General features: G+C 40.6%; 2 protein-coding genes across 3 annotated transcripts in view; one reads left to right on the top strand and one right to left on the bottom strand.

The window, feature by feature from the left end:
- Positions 1 to 19,712, top strand: part of cep290 (centrosomal protein 290) — a 49,224-nt gene extending 29,512 nt beyond the window's left edge. The window contains exons 36-51 of one of the 2 annotated variants that reach the window (XM_083973839.1): positions 1,921 to 2,134; positions 2,593 to 2,730; positions 4,994 to 5,215; positions 5,880 to 5,996; positions 6,107 to 6,249; positions 7,603 to 7,758; positions 8,047 to 8,170; positions 10,733 to 10,867; positions 14,215 to 14,301; positions 15,660 to 15,824; positions 15,906 to 16,028; positions 16,127 to 16,296; positions 16,876 to 17,017; positions 17,884 to 17,960; positions 18,353 to 18,447; positions 19,014 to 19,712. In XM_083973839.1, coding sequence (XP_083829965.1) covers positions 1,921 to 2,134; positions 2,593 to 2,730; positions 4,994 to 5,215; positions 5,880 to 5,996; positions 6,107 to 6,249; positions 7,603 to 7,758; positions 8,047 to 8,170; positions 10,733 to 10,867; positions 14,215 to 14,301; positions 15,660 to 15,824; positions 15,906 to 16,028; positions 16,127 to 16,296; positions 16,876 to 17,017; positions 17,884 to 17,960; positions 18,353 to 18,447; positions 19,014 to 19,258 — 2,353 coding nt within the window. In that variant the 3' untranslated portion in view covers positions 19,259 to 19,712. Of the gene's footprint in view, positions 1 to 1,920; positions 2,135 to 2,592; positions 2,731 to 4,993; positions 5,216 to 5,879; positions 5,997 to 6,106; positions 6,250 to 7,602; positions 7,759 to 8,046; positions 8,171 to 9,837; positions 10,868 to 14,214; positions 14,302 to 15,659; positions 15,825 to 15,905; positions 16,029 to 16,126; positions 16,297 to 16,875; positions 17,018 to 17,883; positions 17,961 to 18,352; positions 18,448 to 19,013 lie in introns of those variants that run through there. The other variant, XR_014595451.1, reaches the window with a different exon arrangement.
- A 232-nt stretch (positions 19,713 to 19,944) lies between these two features.
- Positions 19,945 to 27,297, bottom strand: rlig1 (RNA 5'-phosphate and 3'-OH ligase 1). The gene is made up of 7 exons (XM_083972898.1): positions 27,056 to 27,297; positions 26,159 to 26,276; positions 25,953 to 26,048; positions 24,780 to 24,896; positions 23,479 to 23,679; positions 22,002 to 22,171; positions 19,945 to 20,824 (listed from the first exon to the last, which is right to left on the bottom strand). The coding sequence occupies exons 1-7, from the start codon at positions 27,143 to 27,145 to the stop codon at positions 20,639 to 20,641; spliced, it is 978 nt and encodes a 325-aa protein (XP_083829024.1). The 5' UTR covers positions 27,146 to 27,297; the 3' UTR covers positions 19,945 to 20,638.
- Positions 27,298 to 27,769: the final 472 nt, after the last annotated feature.

Raw genomic sequence — 27,769 nt, 5'->3', positions numbered from 1 at the left:
ACTATCGCTGAGCAGAGATTAGGCGTCTCTCTGGTGAGCTCGCTGCTTTTTTTATCAAGATTTACTTGTGCAAATCTGGATTTTTTCCAGCCGACCGGGTTTTAATCTGGACGTCTTAGACAAAACTATCAGCCTGTGAGTCTCGATGACCTGTCAACCGTGTAGGAAAAACAAGCCTGCCAGAAATACCCATCTCCTTGATAAAGATATTGTCTTAAATGTAGGGATGCACGCTAGCTTTTTTTTTTGTTTTTGTTTTTTTCCACCGCATATCGATAACCAGTAACTTCCTGCTCCTCATAACCGATAGCTGATAACATTTTTTAATGGTTTATATCCACACCTGAGGTCAAGAAAGGCTGAAACATAGTGAGTAAAGATACATTTAACATTATAGCTCTGTCTCTGACTAAACAAAACAGTTATGACTCTTAAAAAATCAACATTTATTATTGTTTCAAATCAACTTAGGGGGCAAATGAGTAAAAAAGTGGACTTATCTGTGTGCTTTGGTCGATAATCATCGATACTGATAGTTATCATGTATTGAGATGACTTCCAAGCCTGGACTGGGCATGAGATTTAAAACTGGCATCATTGGGAAGGAATAAAATAAAAACAGACTAGTGCATGTAAAACGTGGAGCTGGGATACAACCCACATGTAGCGGGAAAATACTGCAGCACACAGGATCCCTTTAAGGAGTATATATTTTTTAATATAATTATTATCTGTGTGGTTGTAGTCTTTAGATAATTATCTTTCTGTTTGCTGTAGTGTAAACTTTAGATCATGTTTGTTTCAAGTGTGTGCGATTGTTATTTACGCTGCTCATGACTCAGCGTGCCACATTAGCAACAGATCACAAGAACAAGGTCACACGTTGATCACATTTTTGAATAACGTCCATATGACCAGGAGAAAGTTCATCAGTTCCCTACATCCATGTCAGATAGACAAGACAAGAAGAAAAAAGGCATAGAAGGATGAAAAAGCACTAGGCTTGCTTCAGGCACTCACTCGCTAGAGCCAAGGATTGTTTAAAAAAAGCCTTTAATAAGTCAATCTGTTTCAATTAGAATACTGTAAGCATCTCATTATAATACATATAAAAAAAATCATCATCACACAATCACAGGCTGACACTTTGTTACAAGAAGGGTCTAATGTCAATATCCTCATTTAGATCTGGATATGTAAGGCATCCGAGTGTGAAAATCCAAAAAATTTCCCTTTGGAGAAGTTGTTTTTAGACCCCTCCACCCGACCCAATGGACTGCTCTACAGAGTTTAAACCAGTCGGCGTTTTATTAAAGGCTTTTATTTAACAATCCTTGGCTCTAGGGAGTGAGTGTCTGAAGCAAGCCTGGTGCTTTTTTCGTCCTTCTATGACTTTTTTCTACTTAAAGAGCACCCCCAGGGCTCCTTTTTTTTTTTAAACTCGGAGCACAGTGGCCCCCTAACTTAAAATTTAACGAGCAGAAAAGCAGAAAATTTAGGGGCGCACACAATAAGTGGACTTGCAAAGCAAATAATCACATTTCCTTTTCACATTGGCCTGACACATGTAATGATATATACCACATTCTTTGAGTTCAGTTGCCACTTACACATTTCACCAGTTTAAAAAAAAAAAAAAAAAAACCTGCAAATTTACTGGTTGCACATGTGCAAGTAGAAGAAAAATTTATTTACACCGTCTCAAATTTTAAGAGCAAAATGCCTCCATTCAGGCAGTCTGGAGCCCTGACCACGCATCACCTGGAGTTAACTTGTTTTTTCTATTTAGAGCGCTTGGTACTCCCCGCTGTCTCTTGTGTTAAGTGTTTGAAATTATTTTTTGATACTGGTTAACAGTGACAAGACGTGGTACAGTTTGTTATTCTAAAACAAACTAACAAGAGGCGGTGTGTGTTGCAGGCTGGAGGAGCACCACGCCGCTCATCTGAAGGCGCTGAGCGGCGAGAGCGAGGATCACAGGAGCCAGTCGGCCCAGGTGGAGAAGGAGATGAACTACCTCCGGACCGAGCTGGAGGCCCAGAAGGCGGCCAACACCCGCTCCCCCAGCAACACCATGAAAAACCTGGTGGAACGACTCAAAGCACAGCTCACCCAGAAAGAGAAGCAGCTCAAGGTCGGTCTTTTAAATCACCGACTTTTTTACTCATTCTGCTTGTCCTGTCTGGAATGAAGTGTAGTATAAAGTATTTCAGTTAATTTCTGTGGGAATGAGGACACACCACACCACCGCCTGTTGTTTTTTGCATGTTTCCCCCTGAGTCGGTCTGTTTCATCTTCTTCCAAAGATGTGCACACCAGGTGGACACAGTGCTGTAAATCCATCATATAAATGAATCTGTCTCTCTCTCTCTCTCTCTGTTGGCTGTGTCATGCACTGGCATCCTGGTCTGGAAGCCGTCCTGCTCCTTCTTCACTTGTATCCCTGTGTTGTGAAACATGAATGATGTGTACGAATGTAGCAGAAACGGATGATTCACCGAGGGTCTCGCCACTGCACTCATCGTATTATTCATCATAATAACAGCTTCCATCTCTTTGTTCCCTGTCTCTCCCCCCACCCCCCACCCACAGGCGCTCAGTAAAGCTCTGCTGGATCTGCGGGCAGAGATGACGTCAGCCGCGGAGCAGCAAGTCATCGCCAGCGCTGCTCAGAAAGAAGAGAGCCTCAATGTGCAGATGTTGATCGACAAACACACCAAAGATCTAAAAGTAAGACTTCCTGTGTCATCAGAACAAACTCCATTCATCTGGGTAAGATGACTGTGAAGTTTCTCATCATTCATCTGAGTCATCGTAGTCAACTGGTGCTAAAATCAAAGGCAAGTGGACGTCTCTTTGGTTCTTGAAGACATTTCCCATCTCATCCAAAAGGCTTCTCCGCCACAGGTTAAACTTCACGCAAAATCAACAATTCACCAATTTTCTACTCACCGTCATGCCAAGGAAGGGTTCGGAGAACTTTCAGAGTCATCAAAACGCTTTTGGAGTTTCAGGGGCGGTCCGGCTGGCAACGGATTTTCAATTAATGGCGGTGGATAGAGTTCACTTTTGAATCGGCCAAAACACACACTATGAAACATCCAGATACCTCCATACTGCTCGTCCGTACTGACCCAAGTGTCCTGAAGCCGCCACATGAAAAAGTTGTTGGGAAAACATTAATGTGATCTCTGTTTTTAGCCTTGTTGTAGCAGTAGCTCCCAGTGGCTGCATGAGATTTTCTGCAAGATGTTCTTCCGTGTTTACATCATACATCCAATGGTTTACAACGACGAAGGGTCAGGGCAAATCTCAAGCCACTACTACAACAAGACTAAAAACAGAGATCACATTAATATTTTCCGAACAACTTTTTCATGTGGCGGCTTCAGGACACTTGGGTCGAGCAGTTTTGGACGATTCAAAAGCGGACTCTATCCGCCGCCATTATATGAAAATCCGTTGCTAGCTGGACCCCCCCTGGAACTCCAAAAGCGTTTTGATAACACTGAAAGTTCTCCAAACCCTTCCTTGGCATGATGGTAAGTAGATGATTGGTGAATTATTGATTTTGGGTGAAGTATCCCTTTAAATACCTGGGATTCTGACACCAGTTTTGTAGAACTGAAGAAGCCTTTTCGATGAGAGGGAAAATTGCTTTAAGAGCCAAAACATAGTACTGTAATGACTAACCCAGATAGTCGTAAACTGAAGGCAACTGGACGACGTTATGGCACAAGTACTCAGTATTTATTGGTTGGACTTCACCCATTTTGGTCTTCAATGCCCACCTTTAAACTTCCACAGCTGTTTTCCTTCAGGCTGAGATGCTTATGGAATGACACCATTATACAGATACATATATATACACACCGGGCGTATAAACAAGGGCACGGCAAGGCAAGTTTATTTGTATAGCCCATTTTTACAAACAGTTTGTCTCAAAGGGCTTTACGCAGCATCATGACAACATCCTCTGTTCTTAGACCCTCACATCCACTGAGGAAAAACGCCCAAGAAAAAACCCTTAATGGGGAAAAAACAGGAGAAACCTCAGGGTGAGAGACCCAGGACGGGCAGATGTACAATATGTTGAAATATGCAAGATGTTGTATACAGACAAGAAAACAGAAATCCAGATGCACCAGGATAAAACAGAAGATTTAAGATGCCATCACAATTACAAAATATTCTGTACAATATAACAGGCTCAACACAGATAGATTACAAACAGAGGAAGTCGGGCTGTAGTCTTTGTTTCTGCTTGTTGTTAACAAATCTGATGAGCAAATAAGATCAACAGTAATCAGCCTCTCAATTATTCATTTTTTTTTACCTCCAGCCACTAGTCCCTTTTGAACTTCACTAAGCAAAATAGTTTATTGTTTATTGTGTATGGATCCCCATTCATCACCATATCACCATGGTGAAGACTATTCTTCTTTGCGTCCATTTAAAAGACAAACAACTGTATACAGCGATACAATCAAACAATAAAGTCAGGACACAAAAATATACAATAACAAAGATCACAATATCACATGTACATTTAATACAACAAAGAAGATTAAAACCTTTTTTTTAAATAGTTGACCAGAAGCAAACAATAAAATTGGTTTAAGACACAATTTCTCTGTGTTTTACAGCTTTTTTTGAGTTTCTTTTTGGACCTTGATTTATTTTCAATAAAAATTAGATGAAGGGGGAATGGCACTTCATCTGTAGGATATAGAGTAATGCATATCTAAACTATCTAGTGCACTACATTAATGGTAGGAGGACTGCGTACTGTACTGTCGATGGGACTGTCGTATCGTATCCGTTGTATGAACATGTCACCCTGTACAACGCTTTGAATCAGTGATAGTTGTTTAAGAATCAGTGACATCGATTCTTTGGTCTTTTTATTGGATCCTTTTCCAGTAAGAAAATGACACTGTACATCACCAGACATGTATTTTTTAACCAGCAACTTAATCTCTCTTCTCCAAAGGCGCGGATGCAGGATCTGAATGAGGATCTCCAGTCTGCAAAGGAGTCTGTGAAGGCAGCCAGAGGTCGGGAGAGCACGCTGAAGGAGGAGGTGGACGGCTTGAACCAGGACCTCCAGAGGAGTCACAAAACCCAGAGACGCCTGCAGGCCGAGAGGGAGGAGAAGGAGCAGGAAATCCAGGAGCTCAGGCAACAAATCAAGAGGCTCAGCAGCGCTCTGCAGGTCGGTGGTGTTGTAACGCCTTGATCTGCAGCTTAGCCTCGCGCGGCCGCTGCTCTTATTATTACACAAGCCGCGGAGCGATGTGCTCAGCGGCGGCCGCATGACTGCGACTGCGTTATCAGCATAACATCATGTGGACAAGTGACCGGAGTCCTCTGACTGACATGCAGACCTTGAAATGGGATAGAAACACTGAAATGTAGGACGTGCAAAAAGACCCAGAGCGGGCTCTTCCGCGTCAAATTAAAAAAAGAAATCGAGGAATGCATCGAGAATGAGGATCTCACATTCTTCTTAAGATTTCAGATAAATTCTTCCAGTGGATATCAGACATGATTTAATTATTCAGGTATTCTTGCGGATCAGCGCCACCAGGCATGTAATCTATCTCGGGGCTTCAGCTAAATCTTCCCGTCTGTCTCTTATCTCGATCACGATGCCATGTGGTGTGACCGTAACCTTCCCAGTGTTTCCAGTCTTAGCGCCTCGCCCACTCGCTCCCTCTCTCAATTAAATCAAGCAGGGAATGGAGCACTTTGTTAGAAACGCCATCCATCTCTGCTTTATGTGTGTGTGCGTGTGTGTGCGTGTATGTGCGCACGCTGTCGAAGAAAAGTGAGGTGCTATGAAAATCTTCCTTCTCCTTCTGTGTTTTGCTGATTAGAACCAACCAGAACCAGATGGGAAGGGGCCGAACGTGGACAATCTGCAGAAGAAGATCAGGAAGCTGGAGTCGGACCTGGAGAAACGAGCAGATACGAAAAATACCAAAGACGATCAGGTAAAGGTTTGAAGATCAAAACGAATCAAGTAGTGCTGTGCGTTGGGGGGGGAGGGGGTTGTGCAGCAGGATAACAGCACAAGGGTGTCATTCAATTCGTCTCTCCACAGAGCAAAGAAGAAGTAGCGCGGTGGGAGGAGGGGAAGAGATGGCAGTCCAAGATGGACAAGGTGAAGAACTCGGTGAAGGAGAAGGAACGAGAGAACGAGTCTCTGACCAAACAGCTCAGCACTCTGAAAGACCTCTACAGCAGGTCAGTGTGAGCATCAGCAGGGGTCATTCACACAGCAGCTCTTTGTATGTATCTGACAGATGGAAACATATGATTACATTAAGTTCATAAACTTACAAAATACGCCATGATATCACTAAATCTCTCACAATAGAGAGCCTATGCGGAAACGGAAGAGAAGCTCACCATGGGACCTCAATTCAGGGAAAAAATCTCCATGTAAGTGAATGGGAGTCAAAATTTTATTTTGTGAGCCGATTGAATTGCGTCATGAGAAAAAAAAAAGACCTTAACCTATTTAAAATATCGTGTTTCATGCCAAAGAATCAGCAGTTTGTCGTAAAACGGAAACGGAAGAATTTATTTTGTGTGAAGACCGCTCTACGGACTAGCTAGAGCAGGGGTGTCCAAACTTTTTGCAAAGATTTGGTGAGGTGAAAATGTGTGGGGGCCGACCATTCAGCCTGACATCCTTTGAGCCATTAACATTAAATGCAAATTGACTATTTAATACATTTTTTTATTGCAAATGGCATTCTTTAATTTCAGGAACAGTAACAGGAAGTGGAGTAGCTGACATGTGGTGTGTGACGTCACCTACACCACCTGTTGTCTCTCTGGTTACAGTTTTACGGAATTTTATTTTATAATAGTTTTACAACAAACTGCTGATTTCTTGGCATGAAGCGCGATGTTTTAAATAGGTTAAGGTCATATTTTTTTCTCATGGCACAATTCAATCGGATCACGAAATAAAATTTTGACTCCCGTTCACTCACATGGAGATTTTTTCCAAATTGAGGTCCCATGGCGAGCGTTACTTCCTGTTTCCGCTTAGGCTCTCTATGCCTTTATAAAAGATTATAAAAGAAATGTCACTTTTGTTAACTGTAACACAATAATAAAGAGTAGGAGGGTCTCTACATTCATGCTTTTATATGACAAACTGTTAAAAAACCCAATACCAACCCATATCCAGTTTCCTAATAAAAGTGAGAGATCTCACATTTAAGTAGCCGGAATTAAAGAATATTTGGACCATTTTCTTTTACCATTTGTTTTTGTATCAAACCAATTGCAGTTAACTAATGGATTAGTTGCCCCAAATTGATATAGCATTTAAGAAAAGAGATGCAGCTGGGGGTTTTGGCTATTCACATACTTGTACACTGATCTGGAGACTGGTTTTAATGTGTAATTTACCTTTCATACACCTGAACTGCCACTGTCAGTTTTGAAAATGGACCAAAGTGTTGCTTTTTTTTGTGTGTTTTTTCAGGTGGAGCTGTCACACACTTTTCCTTTACATCTCTGTCAGCTGTGGGTCCCCTGCTCTGTGTTTATTCTGCGTTGTTTTATTGTGTGTGTGCGCAGACTGGAGCAAGAGAAAGGCGCACTGCAGAGAAAGCTGAAGGCGCGAGGTGTGACGGCCGACCAGGTGGTGGGAGTGAGATCCACCGAGATGGAGAAGGAGATGGAGGAGCTGAAGAAGAAGAACCTCGACCTGGAGAAACAGATCCTCATCATAAAGTATCTATGCAACGGAAACATATTAACCTTTTTAAACAGCATCTAACCTCTGATGTAATGTTCATTCTGTTGCGTAATTTTCTTGTAATATAATCATATAATCATATCATCATTATTGGAAACGTATGAGAACATTATGTACAGAATAAGTCCCATTATATGTATGAATTAAGGTTATTTAAGCAGGAATTTTTACACGATGTATCTGTGTAATAAAATTCCCCCATAATATACCAGTGCACAATCCAGACTCTGATCTGATCACTGTATATTGTATTAAATCTGCAGACAGCACCAGGCTTTGCCCCGGGACGACGCCATGGAGAATCTGACCCTGAGGAACCGATACCTGGAGGAGAGAGTCCAGGCTCTGGAGAGCCAGACGTCCAGAGAGCCGCCGTCCAGACCCTCTGTAAGAACACAGCAGCTCTATGCCATGTTAGCTTTGAAAGGCTGACAAATATACCCACTTTAAACACACCTTAAAGGAGCTGTATGTAGAAATGTGGCCAAAACTGTCAAAACTGACTTGAGACTCGAGGATAACCTCTGCCGTGCTCCAGTTCTGTGGCTATGGTACCCCGAGACTCACTCACACAGTCTCTATGCCACCGGAGCCGCGATGATGTACTGAAATTAAGAAGATAAAGTTGTATACGTGCAGTGGGAAAACAGATTATGGTGCAAAAAGCTTGGTGTGTGTCCAGGAGAAAAAAATATCCACTCCAGGATCTGTACTCAAGTTCTTCTCCACTTTCAGCTGTCTCCATCTTTCAAACTCATCTCCTCTTATGTAGATCTTGGTTTTGTTTCTGCTTTTGTCAAGACGTGTTTGAGAGTCATAGCGGGGTCTTTAAATCTTAGTAACATCAGATATAATCCGTAGTGTTTGTAGCTGCAGCTCAGTGGTAACTGGCAACCTGGATGACGAAATGCTTCTGATATGTGATTGGCAGATTGAGCGGTGGGTGGCACAACAGGCCAAAAAACAAAATCAGAACATTCTGGTGCTGCAAATAAAACTTTTAAATGTGAATTAGTTAGATCAGTATTTCAAATTATTTCTAACATGATCCCTGAGTCTCTGGTGACATATTGGTTGATTTTATGATCACTTGCCATACGTTTCTTTACTTACATATAGCTCCTTTAGGTGTTGAAACATTTAGTTGTATAATTGATCAGAAAAAACAAGCCTAATTGATTCTGAGGTAACTTATCGGATAGGTTTTATTAGTTCTCAGTTCAGTTTATTGTCATTCAATATGTTAAGAACATGAAGGAACAAAATAAGCAGCATACAGGATGAGAAGATTAAAAAAAAAATAGACCCTATACTGTAATGATAATAATAATAGATTATTAAAATAACCTAAAAACTTAAGTAGTTAAACCAAGCAGCAAGTAGTCACAAAGTGTGGAGGACAGACGTTTTTAGCCTCACAGCCTCTGGGAAGAAGCTGCGCTTAAGGCTTTTCGGCTGCAAATATCAAAACTAAACAAAAAAAAACAGATGTTTGATGAACTGAATTGAGTTGAACTGATGTTTTTACATTGAAAAACAAAAAAAACCTGAAATCTTAAAGTGAAAACAGATCGAATTCATTCAAATTCATTAAAAACATGAAATACACGGTAGCCCATGAGGTTTTTTTTACCTCTTCTCATGAAATGATTGTGACAATGTGATTTACTATCGATAGATGAAGTGATCCATTGATCCATCTCTTCCAAACATATCACTGAAAATTAAACCACAATTTACCTTTATAATAGGAATCAAATAGAGCAATGTCTGAAAAACAAATTATTCCAACTTTATGGGCAACCGTGTATAAAAAATACACGTTTGTGTATATATATATACACATTCTGTCCTTCACACCTCAGTCATCACTAGCGCTGTCAGCGGAGTCACAGAAGTAGTTAGAGATCAAGAGCTTACACCGGACCATAGTGTAAATCCGCCAAAGATGTTTCTCCTTTTCTGTGTTTCTCTATTCATCCTTCTTTTTCTCTCTTTCCATCTGTCTTTCCTCCGTCAACTGGATGTAATGTGATTGATTGCCTGTGAAAAAGGTAAAAAGCCCCTCCCCTCAGGCTCTGAGGCGGATTTGCTCCGTCACTGTGGATGTTGCGGACGCTTCGCGGCGAGGGAACACTCTGTCGCCTCGTCCTGCTAAACCCCTCGCTGACCATCAGAGGGAGCCAGAGGTGAGGCAGACACACAGGGCAACTCAAACCAGGTTTGTTGGAGAAGATGTGGCTGAAAACAAAGAAGAAAAAGAAGAAGATCTTAGAGAAGCAGATCATCCAGGCAGCCCACATTCTCCTGATCCTCAAGAAAACGCTTCGCCGACTCAACCGCAGACAGAAAACGAGCCCGGGCCCGATGATCCGTCAGGAAGACCGCAGTCTGTGATGTCATCCTCCGAACCAGCAGCCGCAGAGGGCGAAACCTGTGAGGGTGTGAGAGAGGGCGGTGCAGAGATAGATGATGGAGATGCAGACGGAGAGCAGGGGGGGATCAGGGCAGAGGACGAGGAGGAGGAGGAGAAGAAAGATGAAGCTCTAGAGACTACAAAGGAGGATAATCCACCACAGTCGTGCTCAGTAGAGCCTGACGTGGATTCTCAGTCTAGCACCGAGTACGTCGGTAGAAAAAGGGACGAGCGCGTTCGAAAACAAGAGAGCAGATCGCTTAGATACGCAAAGGTACTCCAGGCGTCTGTAGTGGCCCAGCTCCAGTGATGTGGTAGATGTGACAGTGAAGGTTCAGTGGTTCGTTAGCGTGTTGTTGGTGTTTTTCCTTCCCCTCACTAAAGGTTTCTGTGGTTGTGTTTAGATCCACAAGTTCAAGCTGTTCTCCTCCTCACCTCCTCCTCTAGAGCTCATGTTTCTGAACATGCAAAGACTTATTATTCAGTCCTTTTCCTTGGCTCTGTCTCCTTTTACACCTTTTGCTCTCCTCTAGACTTCGGGACGAGGAACTGGAACTCCCTCTCAGAGAGATCAGGACCTCCAGAGAGAAAACCTCAAGCTGGCCTCCGAGAACCTGGAGCTGCGCTTCCAGCTGGAGCAAACCAGCAAAGACCTGCCCAGACTCAAGGTGCACGACAGCAGACAGCCAAGTGTTCAGGACTAGTACCAGAGCTGATTCTATGGCATTTCATAGGGATAGTTTGGGATGTTTGACATGGGGTTGTGTGTGTGTGTGGGTATTCAGGCCTACTAGTGTATTAGGCTGCAGAGCATCATGTCACTGTGCAGCATGAAAAGGTAAAAGTAGTAGTGATGCACAATAACTCTTTTTTTCCCTCATAAATAACCGATAACTTCCTGCTTCTCATAACCGATAACATTTTTATATACAATACCTGAGGTTAAGATGAACTGAACATTATAGCTCTGACACTGATTTAACACAATAACGTAACAAGAGCAGTTATGACTCTTCAAAAATCAACATTTATTATTATTTCAAATCAACTCAGGGGGCAACGGACTGAAAATGAGCAAAATCAAGGCAACGTTGGCTGATGTCAAATGTCATTATCTGACTTGTGTGTTTGCCAATAATTATCAGCCAATATCGGGGTGATAATTACTGGTATCGGTAACTGACAGTTATCGTGCATCCCTGAAAAGTAGAATATTCTGTCAAAGCTGCATTTTTCTTTGGTACTAGAGTTTTTTCAACCCATGAACTACTGTATTCCTACCAGTGATGGGAATAACGGCGTTACTAACGGCGTTATCTTTTTCAGTAACGAGTAATCTAACTAATTACTATTTCCACCGTTACAACGCCGTTACCGTTACAGACAATTAAATGAGGCGCGTTACAAACTACTCAGTGAAGCCGTTGTCCTCCGACTTGGCTCATCTCATCTCAGACACAGAAGCTGCTAAACTGTTGTTGTTTTTTCCTCCTCTCCTTTGGTGAGGGGAGGGGGGAGGAGGGAGGGACGAGACAACCGCATAAGTGATGATGATTGGTTGAGGCAGAGTAAGGTTTCATGCTAAGCCAATCAGAGGCAGTGTTCAGTTTGTACACAAACCACACACGCACGCAGTTTAGCCTCACACACACAAACTAGCAGAGGGAAGCTGCCGAGATCGGAGGGAAAGTGGAAACAGACACTACTTTAATCTCCCTGAGGTAAAAGACAAGAACATGTGAGGTGTAGCTACATTATGTCCCGGAGCGAAGTGTTTGTCCTGAGCTTCTGCTCACCTGACTCTGTGCAGCTTCTTCATTAAATCCAAACAGTCCGACACAGCGACGCACTGCTCCTTTAGACTCTAAAGTCTCTGTAGCTCATCAGCTGGAACTCTTCCAGAGCAGCTACAGCAGCGTTGTGACCTCAACCATGGTTGGTGAGAGCAGAAATGTTGTTGTTGTAGTGAAAATGGGCGGGCTCGTGAAGACGCGAATTTACACAAAGTCAAAACGAGCGATAAATCGCATTTCTCGCGTATCTCGCGTTTGGTCGCGCGTATAAACTCGAGCGAAAAAAAAGCGTTCCTCGTGTTTGAACACGATGAAAAGGACGAAGACGCGAAGGTCCCGTCGCCATAAAAGAATCGGGTGTATTGCGTCGCAAAAAAAAAAAGTCGCGTCTACCGCGTCTCGCGCCTAATCGCGTCTTTGCGTCACGGCCTTTTACACCGCGGACGTAACGAATAAACGGTGACGGTGTGAACGAACAACATAGAACAGGACCAGACGTGGCGTTGTTTCCTCTTTTCACCTACAGCTCCACTCTCCCTTACTTACACTAACTACTGTTATTGTTGAGGCCAGATCATTGTGGGATTTGTAGTTTTTGACCAATCGCAGGTTGTGCTCTTTCTTTTTGTGATTTTTCCGGTTCACACATGTTTGTTTTTTTTAGGGGCAAATGCGAGTGAAATGCTCGCCCATGGTGGGCATAAGAAAATGTAAGACCTGTCTAAAATTATTAAGACTTGAACACAATAATTCAACAAATTTAAGACATTTTAAGACCTAAAATTTAGATTTTCACATTTTAGACTTTTTAAGACCCCGCGCGCATACCCTGTTATTTCATATAAAAGTTTAAGTGCATACATATTTTATGATGCTGTGTATTATATATTTAAGACCATCTTAGAATTTTCTAATAAATTTAATACTTTTTAAGGCCTTAATTTTAGATACATGAATTTAAGACTTTTTAAGGATCCGCAGATACCCTGTTGTGCGCTCGCAGCAGGACAGATAATCAGATGGATAATCGGTAAAGTTAATAATTTCACTTAATGTGGCCATGAATAAATTAATTTCGATGTTTCGCCTGTTATTAAACGCAAATCTTGAATAGGTCTCCGCTGTTTTCACATTTAAAAAGGTCTTTGTTGTCTTTGTACAGAGACAATATGAGATTTGCTTGTAGCCACAGCACTTAAAAAACCCACTGTAACCTATTTTCATAGGCACACCAGCCTCGCTTTCAATAAAACACACACTCGCATTCCATAATTGCGATCAGTGAAATATATGAAAACAATAAAATACAATTTAAAAATGAGAGAAAAAAATCCAAGTTCTTCGACATATTTAAACTTTAAAAAAAGAACGCAATAGTTACTTTCCCTGGTAACTAGTTACTGTTATAGTGAAGTAGTGGAGTTACTAACTCAGTTACTTTTTGGGAGAAGTAATTAGTAACTATAACTAATTACTTTTTTAAAAGTAACGTTCCCAACACTGATTCCTACACACAAGTGCACCTACAGTACAGTGTACTATTACATTATCAACATGGGAGCTCACATAACAGCTCACATACAGTGGAACTGGATCTGAAGTGGGCCAGACCAGTGAAATAAAAGCATATTAACCTAAAAATGAGAACTCTTAACGTTTTCCCTCCGTTTTGGTGCAAAGAAGTAAAAGAATATCATTAAGATATTTACAGCTAATTAACTATCCTTTTACAAAAACATTTTGTCAGCACTATAAAAATTTCTTGGGAAAACTACATGAAATTTCAACAATATTATGCCTGTTTTCACAGTCTTGGCAGGTTCTGGCCAATATGTTTGACCCCCCTGCTGTAGAGACAATGTCCTAATTGCAGTCGCTCGGGTTTGAAATATAAATTTAAAGGCTTTATATTTATATAAATGTAAATATATAAATGACTGTAAATAACTACCACACACAACTATACATCAAATAACTCAAACTGTCCCTTAGTGATGCTGAGATGTGTCACCTATCAGTTTATATACAAATACCAAATAAGATATGAATTAAAAAGTGAGTTTGTTTCTGCAGCACAGATTCACACACGTCTCCATTTGTTATTTCAGCTTTCAGCCGTTTTATGAACTTCTAATCACATTAACAAAATCATGAGCATGTAATTTTTGGAAACAAGTGATTTATATCATTTTTGTCATCCAGTTTTCCTTTGTTTTCCACAGAATCAAGTTGCCGACCTGAAGGAGCTGTGCAACGCGCTGAAAAAGGAGAAGGCCGAGGTGAAGAAGAAGCTGGTTCAAGCTCAAGGAGTAAGTTATTACATGATATCCCAGAATTATCCTCAAATGAACTGTTGTTGCTGTGGAGAGTCACACTATCCATCATCAGCTATCAGGTCTGGTGGCTGCACCTAATAAACTACAACAGTCTGTATCAGCAGCTTCAGCTACTATCACTGAGCAGAGATTAGGCGTCTCTCCTCTGAATCTCCTGATAATAAGGTTGTGGACTAATGTGGACTCTTTCCAGCCAATCAGGTTTAATCTGCTCGTCTGAGACACAGCTATCAGCCTGTGTGTCACAATGACCGGTCAAACATGTAGAACAAACCTGCTTCATAAAGATATCGTCCTGTGTCTTGTGTGATTAACCCTTCAGGGGTTTGAGCTTATTTTGGCCCATTTGTTTAAATACTTTTGACTTTTTCCTTTATATACCACATAAAAAATGTTAACTATACCCACATTGGGTCTTTTATTTTCAGCACAACTGATCACCTATATGATTTGACAGTTATTTTTTCACTTTAACCTACTTTATTAACATATTAGGCCCAAAAACACAGCTGATTCAACCACTTTTTCCCAGTTTGTAAAATGACGAAGTAAAGAGGAGCTATGCAGGATTTGTATCTTAACTATGCTACATTTATTTACCTTATTTAAACAGCTTTATGAGTAATTGTGATGGTTTAATAAATGGCTTAACCTGTTACGAGGGAGAATGGAGGCTCTCTGCCTTCCACGTCCCTGTCACCTTTGCAAGATCGGGGCCTCGTCTCTGCAGCACTGCGACACAAACGTGCCCCGTAACCTGTCATCTCTTGTTTATGACAGATTAAACTACACTAATATACACGTCGTATATGATATATAACGTTATCTCTATCATTATAAACAAATTCACATGGCCGAGGGGAGGGTTAGCAAAACAGAGGAAAAGCAACCGGACTCGCATAGTTCCTCTTTAAAACTATCATATCTCTGGTTTTGCAAGGTTTATCAACGTCAAACAAAAACTAGGAGAGATTTTTCAATCTGCACTTTTGAGTGAAGTTGACAGCAGCGCTCCTAGTTTTTTTGTTACGGTTTCTGTGTTTGCAGGTTTTTTGATAATGTTTTTCTATGTTTGTGTGTGTCATTTTGGCTCAAGTTTGTTGAATAAGTATCAACTTTTAGCTCAGAACTTTTCCCAGAAATGACCAAACAAAGAAGTACTGTAACAGGAGACCTCCTCATGGGATTGATATCGTTTATCTATCTATCTAAACATATTACTTCATATTATTTTTAAGTTTTTAACATCTTATCTAATAAAACAAATATCAAAGAAACTGAACATTTGAACTGTAGATCGTGATCATGATTTGGATCGTGTTCCTCGTCAGACTGGTCACAGCGGGAAAACGGTTCCTGAACTGGAGAAAACCATCGGGCTGATGAAGAAGGTGGTGGAGCGGGTGCAGAGGGAAAACGAGACGCTGAAGAAATCCAGCGCACCTGCACATCAAGAAAAGATCTCTGCCCTGGAGCAAGAGAACAACAGGCTGAAGGTTTGTGTCTCCTTCTTGTCGGTTCTTCATTTACATCTTTGCTCTGTTTCTACGACTGACCGTAACGATTGTTTCCTCAAGGCCGACTACGAGAAACTGAAGAGTCAGAGTGAAGCCGAGCTCAACGCAAAACTTGAATCTAAAACAAAAGGACTGGAGAAGATAGTGATGGAAAATGAACGTCTGCGCAGAGAGAACAGGAGGGTAACTACAACGCATCTTTTCGGACAGAAGCTGAATTCACAAGTTCATCTCTGCCGTCTTTAACTGGTGTGTGTGTGTGTGTTTCTCATCGCAAACAGGAAGTGGAGGCAGCAGAGAAGCTCCGAGTCGCCAAAACGAGTCTGGAATTGAACAACGAGAAGCTGGAGACGGAGCTGGAGGAAACCAAGCAGCGTCTCCGAGATGCTCTGTCCAGGCCCATCGCAGAGGGAGCCGACAGCAAGAGCTGGAAGGCGTCCGTGGTGACGAGGTCAGCAGACTGAAACGTGAAATTATATATAATCATATACAGCTCTGGAAAAAATTAAGAGACCACTCCCAAAATGATCCGTTTCTCTGGTTTTACTATTTATAGGTATGTGTTTGAGTGAAATTCAATTTTCTTTTTTTGTTTTATTCTATCAACTACCGACAACATTTCTCCCAAAATTGAAAAAAAAAATATTGTCATTTCGAGCTTTATTGGCTAATGAATCAGACCTTGAATAATAATAATAATGCAAAGAAAACATGTTCATATTTATTCCTAAAGAACACAGCAAGAATATTTTAACTCAGGAAAAGAAAAGAATGAGTGTCGTACATGTAAAAATGCTTTTATGAAACATTTTGTGAAAGTGGTCTCTTATTTGTTTCGGAAAAAAATAAGAGACCACTTTCACAAATGTTTCTTAAAAGCATCTCTACATGTACGACACTCATTCTTTTCTTTTCTTTTTTAAATACCAACACAAACTCGTTCTACTTACTGAGGCACTGATGATTTTTTCCAGAGCTGTATATATATGACAGGTTATTCATGATGTGTTTGTGTGACTTCCATCTGCAGAATGTTTGAGAACAAGATGAAGGAGCTGGAGAAGGAGCTGTCGCAGAAAACCTCCAGCCTGTCGCAGCTCAGGCAGCAGCTGAAGGAGGTGAACGAGCGCGAGGAGAGAGCGCAGGCCAGCGTCCGCCACCTGGAGGACCAGGTACAGGACAACCGCTGAAACTGAAACCTGTGTTTACTGAAAGACTTTTACATCTGAAGTTTAATTATTAGACTTCTAGACTCTCTATCGACGCGTACATCAATTTGTCTGAAGGTCAAACTCATCACCTCCGGTTTGAAACTCAGACTTTCTGTTAAAAGTCTCTATACAACAGGCTCAGAGCTCAAACACAGTTTTAATTATACATTAAAAAAAACTTCCAGCGCACACTACAGCATAGGATAGACAAGATTTATTATCAAAAGTAAAAACAGAAGGGGCGAACAATGCGTTTCACATGTTGCTTCATCAGATTTGCTCTTGATATAAATAGACTTAAATAGACAAGGTGAATGACATCCTGATCCTGACAGCCCGACAATCAATCAATCAATCAATCAATGAGATACAAGTATCACTTTACAAGCTCATCTATAAAAGGCAAGTACATACAAATACCATAAATAGCATGAAAAAGAAAAGAGTAATACAAATTCCATCATCTGACAAGTGTCAACTCTCATGAAAGGAGACAATATAGATGAAAAATGAAAAAAGATAATGTAGATCATAAAAAAGTATAATAATTAGGACCCATTACAATAATGAGATACAAATGCATCATCTAAATGTACTGTACCAACTCATTAATGAATCAAAACAGAGTGTATACATTATAAAAAATCACAAAATATAGAAAGAGGAAATAGTACACATCAAAAATTATAATATATAGGAATGCATATCAAAAGCAAGTGGGCTAATGTAAACCAAGGAGGAGATACTCCACTAATCTACTCAAATCTATGTATGGAAGTTTGACAGTTTTAATTATGTTTGTGTATTTTTTTTCTCTCATTTCTTAGATCGACATGTTGAAAGGTTTTCCCACCTCTGCAAAGACGGACGCAGCAGGACTCAGCAAGGACCCCCAGGCCATGAGGTATGTGTAAATCATTAATGATGCAGCCAAAGTGGCACATTGTGACATCACATCCAGTAAATACTGTATGTAAATGAGGAAAAACTAAACAGAAACATCGGTGGTTATGTTAATTAGACCGACTTGATTGGAATGAATCATTTAAATGACAGAACATCCGGAAAACACTGATGATCGTATCATCACGGTCCTGTTGATTTATTACCAGACTCTTTCTGCAACAGAAGGCATCATCATCATCTCCGCTGCCGTCAGTAATTCTTCATGACTGTCAAAACACAGTTTAGCTTAGTTTGTTTACAGGCAGGGATGATTTCCCATGTGGATCCCGTACGTTTTCTTTCACATTATTCGACTTGTGCAACTGATAATTTGCTCCACGTTGTCGTCAGATTGATGAACGCCGAGCTGCAGAAGGAGAACGCAGATCTGAAGCAGAGGCTCGGTGAGTACAGCGAGCGATACGGGGAGACGTCTTCTAAGAGAGGTGAGACTCACACACACAAACACACACACACTGTTGTTTCTGCAAACTATGTGAGTGTGTATGTAAATGTGTCTGGTTATTAATATGTGCATGAGTGTGGTTATTAGCTAAATGAGGGTGAGGATGGGGAAGGAGATAGTTGGACTGTTGTCTATGTGTGTGCTTGTGTTTGAATGTGTGATGAGAATAAGAGAGAGAATGTGCTTCTCATTTAATTCTATTGTGCATTTCATGATTTGGCGCTCTTGTTCCCTGCCTTTGCTAGTTTACTCTGTCTATTTTTAAAAATATTTCAGATCATATCACTTTTATTCAACATTCTTAATATATTGTTATCTGTCTGTTTCTTACCTGCCCAGGGACTACAGGTGGAAATTAGCAAATTATGTTGCTACAACCTGGCTCAATGCATCTTCTCTTGTTTTACAAGATTAATGTTTTTGTGCATTGTCCCTGTTTTAAATAAATAAATTCATATTCCTATTCCTATTCCTATGAAAATGAAGCAGCGAGAGATGCTGGACCTGAATATGTTGAGTTGAAGCCGTTGGTTTTGTCGTTTGCAGATCAAGGGAAGCTGAAAACGCTACTTCAGGCGTCCGAGGCCGAGAAGACGAAGCTGCAGACGGAGGTGAAGAAGCTGAAGAAAGAGCTGGAAAACTTCGACCCGACGTTCTTTGAAGAGATCGAGGACCTGAAGTACAACTACAACGTGGAGGTGAAGAAGACCATCCTGCTGGAGGAGCAGCTGAGGAAGGTGTGCGCTCGCTTCGGCGTTAAAGTCGAACTGCCCAACGTGTCGGTCAGCTAACACACGGGCAGATGTGCTGGTAAAAACCACAGCTGGATGCTCTTTAATAATCAACATCTTCATCATGAACTTTTCAGGTCATTTTCAGCTTCAATGATTAAGGTATAAAAATAAACTGTCAGGGACCAAACTGATCAGATTTGTTGCCATTTACATTCATTTTGAATCATTTAAGACTTTTTTTTGTTTGTTTTTTCCTTTAAATGTTTTTCGGTGTAAGTTATTTATACCTTTTTGTTCTTGGTACTGAAGCTCAGGTTTTGCTTTTGCATTTCCAAACTGTTGTCCCATCTTCAAGATCACATAAAATCAAAGTCTTGTATATAAAAGTATTCAACACTAATGTAAATCAAGGTTTTTATAGATGAAGCAGTTTTAAAATCTCTCAGTCCCGACAGAGCAGTGTGAAGTTTACATGTTAGCTCCTTTAGCCTTTTCCATAAAGCAGCTGTTTTTGTTAATACGAAGATGTAGTATATTTATAAGATTTCTTTATTATATTTGTACAGTTTTGTCACATTGTGTTTTTATGTTTTTTGACAATAAAACAGATTTGATAACAATCACACTGTTCACATACTCGTTCTTTATTCAGATGTAACAGTTTTTTTTTTGTTTACAGTTTATTCATGGAACATTTAAGGAACTTAATTCGGTACAAACGTCCAGTTGGTCGCTCATTTTTTACATTAAATCTTTATATTCACATTATTGCAGCAATAACAGCTTCTGTGCTGCGTGGCCGTATCAGCATGCAGACGCAGCCATCGTGTTTGAAATGTATTTTTCATTTTCACTGTAGCTACGGCGACTGCATTTCAGCTTGGCACCACCAGAGGGTTTCAGAGTAGTGAATAAATACTTCACCGGTCTCTGCGGACAGCTCAGAGAAAACCGTTGTTGTTGTTGTAATGTGAACACACTTTAAACTCAAAGCTGCACACGTTTCTGTTTCTGTTTCTGCAAAGCAAAAGCCCAAACTGTCTATTTGTACGTTTACTCTGCCGCTGAACAAGAGCCTCAGCCATCGTCGTATTTACAGGACAAGAGCTTCGTCTTCGGGGCAGATCGGAGGCTGCAGTGACTCGCTATCGGAAAACGGCTAAACCGGACGAGGCTAACTGGTTAGCATGCTAACTGCAGAGATAAGAGTTATGAGTTATCGTCGTAAACCATTCTCATTAAGACTTATTTAAATATAGAAAACCCTAAGTGACAGAGCTGAACTGTGCTGAAACCTTAGGTGGGAATTTCAAACCACACACATCTGGAATTACAGGCGAGAACATCTGGCCAGAGTGATAAATCCCGTCGGGGTTTTGAAGCTTTTGGAGCTTTTTTTAAGGAGAGGGAATGTTTCATCTTCTTCCGACCGCGGAGTCACGGGTTGAAGTGGACGTCCTGCAGCCGGCTGAAGCACCGTCCGTTCAGAGAGGAGAAAGACGAGAACAAGTCCGTGCTGTTGTTGTACTCGCTGACCTCCCCGTCGACGCGGACAACCACCGAGCGCTCACCGAAGCTGGACTCCCCGTCCGGCCACCGCAGTCCCAGGTGGTGACGATGAACCTGGAGGAGCACAGAGCGGTTCAATTTTTTTATTTTTTTATTTAAGGAGGACAGTGCACATTAAAGCAGAAGTAAGCGATCCGGTCGTTTTGGGTAATGCTGCGTTCCAGGCAGGCTTTTGAAACTAAATTACAGCTTCATGTCACAACTTACGACTTTGTAGCGTTCCAGGCAACCCACTCGTGTTTTTCCGACCTGTTTTACCTGTGAAAGTCACTATAACGGCCACTCGTAACTTCCGACCCGTGAACTCGTACCAGATCGAACTGGTATGACTTCACAGGTCGGAAAAACACGAGTTACGAGTTTCCTTGAACGCACCATAACAGTCCTCGTCCCTACGTCACCACATTCACGCGCATCCCTTGGCTGCACACACAGCCCTGCATGCCGTTCTCTCTCCTCATTGGATAAAAACTGTAGGATACAAGAAAAGTTTTCTCCTCGGCTCAGAGCAGAGCAGAGTGACTGACAGACCCGTGTTTCGGTCCAAACACTCTATGTAAGTGATTGCTGTCGGAAGATATAACTATTTAAGACTTATATTAACACAAATATATCACTTACTTATGCTTTAATGGACATAATAAAATGTAAAAGTGCCAGTGTTAGCCAACGGCTAGTTTCCGACTGTAGTCCTCCTGGCAAGGTGTTAAAAGCCATTAAAATAAACACAAGGACATAACAACAGAATTCATAAAACAGGAAAAACACACATGTATCCAACAGACAAAAAAACTACAAAGAGAGACAATTAACATGACGCTACTGTGACAAAAGAAAAAACAAAAAAAGACTGTTTATGGATGGATAAGATGGATGAAGATGCAACAATGCAGGACCACAGGACAGGGTTTCTTGATGGAGTTGTGCTAGGATGGATTGAGAACATAACAAAACCAAAATATAGTACAGTGTGATAAAGTGCTACTGTGCGCAATAAAAAACTGTCAGGGATGGATAGATGAAATGGGGGTGCAGCAATGCAAGAACCAGAGCAGGGTTTTTTGTTGTGCTAAGATGGAATAAGAAACACAAACAACAACAACATAACAATGTAATAAGGTGCTACAGTGCTCAAGTAAAAGGTTGCAGTGCAAAACCTGCAGCTTGCACAGATCACACATCCTCATCTTCTCTTTTATTTCATCTAACTACAGTGGACGAGTCGTCCCACCTTGATGAGCGTGCCGTCGTTGCAGTGCCAGACGATGCCCTCGACGCGGCCGTCGGGACTCTCCTGGAACCAGGAGCAGAGCTGCTGGAAGTCCACGGGCGGAGGGTTTCTGATCCGGACGCTCCCGTGGGACACCAGGCAGTGGACGGGCTGCTTCTTACTGCCCAGGCCTGTCCACACACAAACACACAAACACCTCATTTTACTCTTTCAGACTGACACATAACATTAGGATTTGACTCTACACAGCAGGAAAAATAATATTGAACGCGTTTTGCTTTTTTTAAACAACTGTACCTGCTAATTCCAGGTCTCTACAACTCTTCTGACTTTTCTTTTTTTTTTGTCCCACAGTGGGGAAATTTATATTTGTGCAGCAGCAAATAGCAACAGTATAAAAAGAGAAACAGAATAAGACAAGAAGACACTTAAGTTATAAAAACGATAAAAAGTGCAGTATGTGCAATAGTCCGAGTAGTCCGAAATTGCCATATGTTCTTTTCACTTCGGTGCATTCAGGGGTCTAGGAACACGTCTGTAACCAACGACGTCAGTATTGTTTTCAACATAAGCTTGTGAAGGTCTTGATAGAGAAGCTCTTTGCTTCAACCCATCATCATGAGATGTCTCTTGTGTGACACCGAGGTGATGAGAAACCTTTTCATAGGTCATTAATTAGGACTCATGAAAAATGGGAGCAAAAACAAAAGTATATATTTTTATATTTATATTATATTTTTGTTCAGTGTATATTCCTTCACTTCATGTTCATATAATGTTATCTACTGCTCTTGCACTTCTGTTTGGATGCAATCTGCCTTTTGTTGCCTTGTTCTCTTGACAGATTCCAGCTGGTTTCTTGGCTTTCCTTTTCTTTCCTGCACCTTTATGTGTTCAATACTTATTCCCTGTGTCATTTCATTTTATTAACTTCATTTATGGACATAAATATTTTGATTTCTTTGTATGTGTGGATCACTGGGCTTGTTACTGACATCTGGTGAAAATTAGAAATACATTTACTGGGAAAAATTATGCATCCAATACTTATTTTCCCGCTGTATAAGATAAGACAAGTGTAGAGGGGTGTGAAGTAACTGTACAGTTGGTATAAACAGAATGGGAATATAAAAAAATAAATGAACACATGCAAACTGTATAAATACAACCAGTCGGGTGGTGGAGTGACTCGTCTGATTCAGTTAATGCTCCGTGTCACATTTCCAACATCTGCTGTCTTGTTTTAGAAAATATACGATGGAACTGATAAAGACATGGATCCAATATCTCATCAATGTGACAGTGAAATATGTTCACAGACAGGAAACAGACAGGAAACCATCCGTCTTAAATGTCAAGACTCCACAACTGCAGGAAATGAACCGAATCATTATTTAATTAAGGAATTAAAGAGCGGTTAAAAGCAGCTCTCCCCAGATAATAACACAACGCTGCCTGTGTGTGTGTGTTTAGTTACCGTATGGGTTGGCGTTGACGTTGGTTCCGATGAGCTCCAGCGTTTGCTCCACGAGCTCGGCCAGAGGAACGGCCGCGATCTCCAGCTCGTCCTCGCCGCCGTCGGCGCCGGGCCGGAGAACCAGAGCTTTCCCCACCTCGTAGTCCACCACGGAGGAGTGCCAGCAGTACTGCTTGTTGTCCTTCTCCACGGGAACCCAGCCTGAGTTTCACAAGGAGCACAGACACATTTTACACATCACATCATCATCATCATCATCTTCTCCAGGTCTGTCCTAACACCCACACACCAATATAACATGAATAAATTCTAATTACATGATGAAAATACTCTATATAATAAAATACACTATAATAAAAGAGTATAATAAAATAGAAATGACAGTAGTATTTAAATTTACAGACGTACAGATGAACTTAGTGAATCCAGATGTTTCAATTACAAGTCAATTTAAGACTCAAAACCATTGAGGTTTTAAATTTCGAGTTTTTAAATGCTATGTATCAATAAGTTCATCGTAACACAAAGGATAAGAAAAGTAATTTAACTGATATTAGCAGATATTACAGTAATGAGTCATTGATTGGTTTTTGTATTTCATTCACTTTCACTGAAAGAAATTTTAAATTGTTGATGATGTGATTTTTTATTTTACATTTTTGAATTTTGGTCACATCACTTGAAAGCTATTAAAAAATATATAGAAATATTATTAATCAATCAATCAATCAAACACTTTATTTGTCCCCAAGGGCCAATTTAAAATTTAACTGAATACACATCGGTAAGTGAGTAAGAAAAGCTAAATTATTCTGCAACACTGATTTGTTTTAGGGTCTGACAATCTTAATCAGCTTTTTTAAATGTGTAGATATTAATTCATGGATTTTATCTTTTTCTCGTATAGTAGATATTTTTATTTACATTATTTACATTTAGAAATAGTTTACTGCACTGCTGCCTTTTTGAATAATGGAAGTTATTTATTGTTAAACAGTAAAACACTATAGCTACTTAATAATTGGATATCGTAATATTGATTATATTTTGATCTGTTGTGCAGCAGTGGATCTTATATGAGTGTTTCCCTTGTTGGACACTAATGAATGATCACTAATGAGGAAGTTTGAACTGCAAACACAAAATCTACAACAATTTTGCAATGTGTTGATTTAAATTCAGGATTTTTAATTAATTAACAGGGTTTTAATCACCTGCTGGTTAGAGCTAAAGCAGATTTGACTGAATACCTGGCTGTATTTATCTCATCCGACACACAGAGGATGTAAACGTGTGAGCACCTGGGATGTGTCCGTGTTCGTCGGGCAACGGGCGGCCGTTGTCATGTTTGACCCTGTGAGCCGGGATCCACGTCTCAGGCACCGTCTTAAAATCCTCCTCTACGTTCCACTGGAAACCTGGAAAAGGAAACACAAAAAAAACAGTTCAACCAGTCTGAGGAAACTAACACTTTATTTGACGTGTGGGTGCATAGCACATTCATAAGACCTTTGATAAGGTGTTCGTAATGCATTCACGACGGCTTCATGAGGCATGACTCAGCATTTATACATCGGGTTTCATTGCTATGGAATAACGACCTGCAGATTTTTTCAAAATAAGAGTCCCCTGATTGCACCTGGAAATACAAGAACAAAATACCCCTATTCAGCTTTCTATTGCTATTATTTTGTATGTCGCATTTACAATTAGCAGTGAAGGCTTCATAAGCCAATAGGAGTTACTTGTAAATCTTTCATGTATGGTTTATGAATGTTACTTTGCATGACACTTCACTATAGAGGTGGAGAAGGATTTATAACTGAATGGCAAATGATGTTACCACTGGGATGTTTTGGTGTCTAGGTAACTTTTAACAAAACCAAACAATGCATAATTTCTGCATACATGACTTTAACTCAGCCTTTGTACGAGTTGGTATTTTATCCCAGTAGGCCTACTTCCAGGCGCATGAAACATCTGGCTGACACGCTATGCCAGTGTTTTTTAACCATGTGGTGTCACCTGAAATGCTAGTAATTGATTTTAAAAAATGTATGTGATAGCGGGGTCGCCACAAATTTGTCATGTCAAAATGGGGTCACGAGTTTTATGAGGCCTTCATGAACTATTGCAATAGAAAGCTGAATAGGAGTATTTTGTTCTTTTATTTCCAGGTGCAATTAGGGGACTTTTATTTTGAAAAAAAAAAAAACTAGTTTATTATTCCCTAGCAATGTAAGCCGATGCATGAATGCCTTATAAAGCCGTTGTGAATGCATTACGAACACCTTATGAAAGGTCTTATGAATGTGCTACTGTATGCACCCACCCATCAAGTAAAGTGTTACCAGAAACTCTCACCTGTCACACATATAGATAGATAGATAGATAGATAGATAGATAGATAGATAGATAGATAGATAGATAGATAGATAGATAGATAGATAGATAGATAGATAGATGAGTCTGACCTTTACAGCTCCTGTGAGTGTGCTGGTGCTTTTTAAACCTCTTCTCTGCCTGTTTGTTGGGTTTCCTGTCCAGTCGAGCCCACAGGTACGGCTCACCTGCAACAACACCGACACAGAAAGCAACAAAATAAAAATGTGATGATTCGGGTTCATCCGATGAAACATCAAGGAGCAGGAGGAACAGACGACCGGTTCAACACTCTCACCTTTATAAACCGTGACATAGCAGCAGGTCCCGTCCAGCTTCTCTGTGGCGAGCGCACAGTCGACGCTGGCCTCCGTGGCGACAGGGTTCAATGTGTCCGTGGCAACCACCTGAAATTGCTGAAGATGAAGAGACAGAAGAAAAAAAACAGGTTGTAATTTACTTTACAATTTAATTAACAATTAGCCTAAATCTTCCACAGTTACACAGTATCAGGCAGGACGTTTATATAACTCCTGTTTCATTAACATGGTTTAAACTTTAACTCTCTTTTTAAACTCACTTTTATTTAAGTGCTCTATAAATAAAGCTTATTATTATTATTATTATTAACACTGCACTGTGCACTATTATGAGCACTGTGGTGTCCAGCTTCATAGGCATCAATATTATTAATGAATAGGTAAAGCAGTGACCAATACCCAGAGATAAAGGGATGTGCCTATCAATCAATAACTAAATATCCATCGATAAGTATATAATGTAAGTACATTTTCCAAGAGTTTACAACAGAGCTGCACTGCTGCCACTTTAAATAATAGGCTATAAGTTATGTATTGTCACATGACATAATGTTGACATAATACATATTTGAGGGATCAATATGACCAATAATGGGCCGAATAATCGATTATTGACATGTTTCACTCCGTAATGAGTCAGGATCTTGTTTCTCTACTCATTCTGTATATTTATTCTCATGCACGTCAGCGTGTGCGTGTTAAAAATGAAACTGCGTAACGTTATAAGACTGTATGTGTGTGTGTTGTTCAGTCATTTACAGACGGTCCCTGACCACAGCGGGATGTTGTTGTGGTCGCGTGCAGGACAGGTAGCAGCAGCTGATATGATGACAGCTGTTTCCAGATGTGAGGTTGTTGTTGACACTCTGACTCACCTGAGCAGCTCGTTTTCTCGACTGTTCTTCTTTCACCTCCGTCACGAACACACACGGGATCTTGTGCTGCACGGAGCCCAGACGCCTCATCTCTGAGTCGGACTCACGTCTGGCTGCTACCGCTGAGAGGAGAAGAGGAGGAGAGGAGGAGGAGAAGAAGAGGAGAGGAGAGGAGGAGGGTTTCTCTCTCTCTCTCTCTTTTCTAGCGACGTTTCAGCAGCAGCATGGATGCAGGCAGCAGGCAGGATGCAGGTGAGCTTTCTGGTCACGTGGTCTGCTTCTCCTTCTCCTCTTTATTCTGGTGGCGCTAAACAGTGAAATGACTCACTAGCGCCACCGCTCCTGTGTGGCCATTTGATATATCTCTTTTTTGTTAATGATTCAGAAACATATAATATAATATCATATAATATAAAGGGATTTCTTAAACTAACTGTAGGGAACAAATAAATATGCATCTATCAATATTAGCCCATAATCCATAATAATGTTATCTGACCTCTCAATCAAACTACTGACAATCAGATTTTTTTTACTATACATCTTGATCTCCTTTGAATGAATACTTATTAACACAATAACATACACATATACACGTATACACATACACAACACATATAACATAATATAAAAAATATTTTTTAGGGTTAGGGTTCGATAATATTTCCATTTAATGGATCCATAATCGACATAAAAACACATATTGTTCAGTTC

This window comes from Trachurus trachurus, assembly GCF_905171665.1.
Source record: "Trachurus trachurus genome assembly, chromosome: 6".
In the NCBI taxonomy this organism is placed as follows: Eukaryota; Metazoa; Chordata; class Actinopteri; order Carangiformes; family Carangidae; genus Trachurus; species Trachurus trachurus.
Note: the sequence above shows the minus strand (reverse complement) of the source record. Positions and strands in the feature narration are given on the sequence as shown.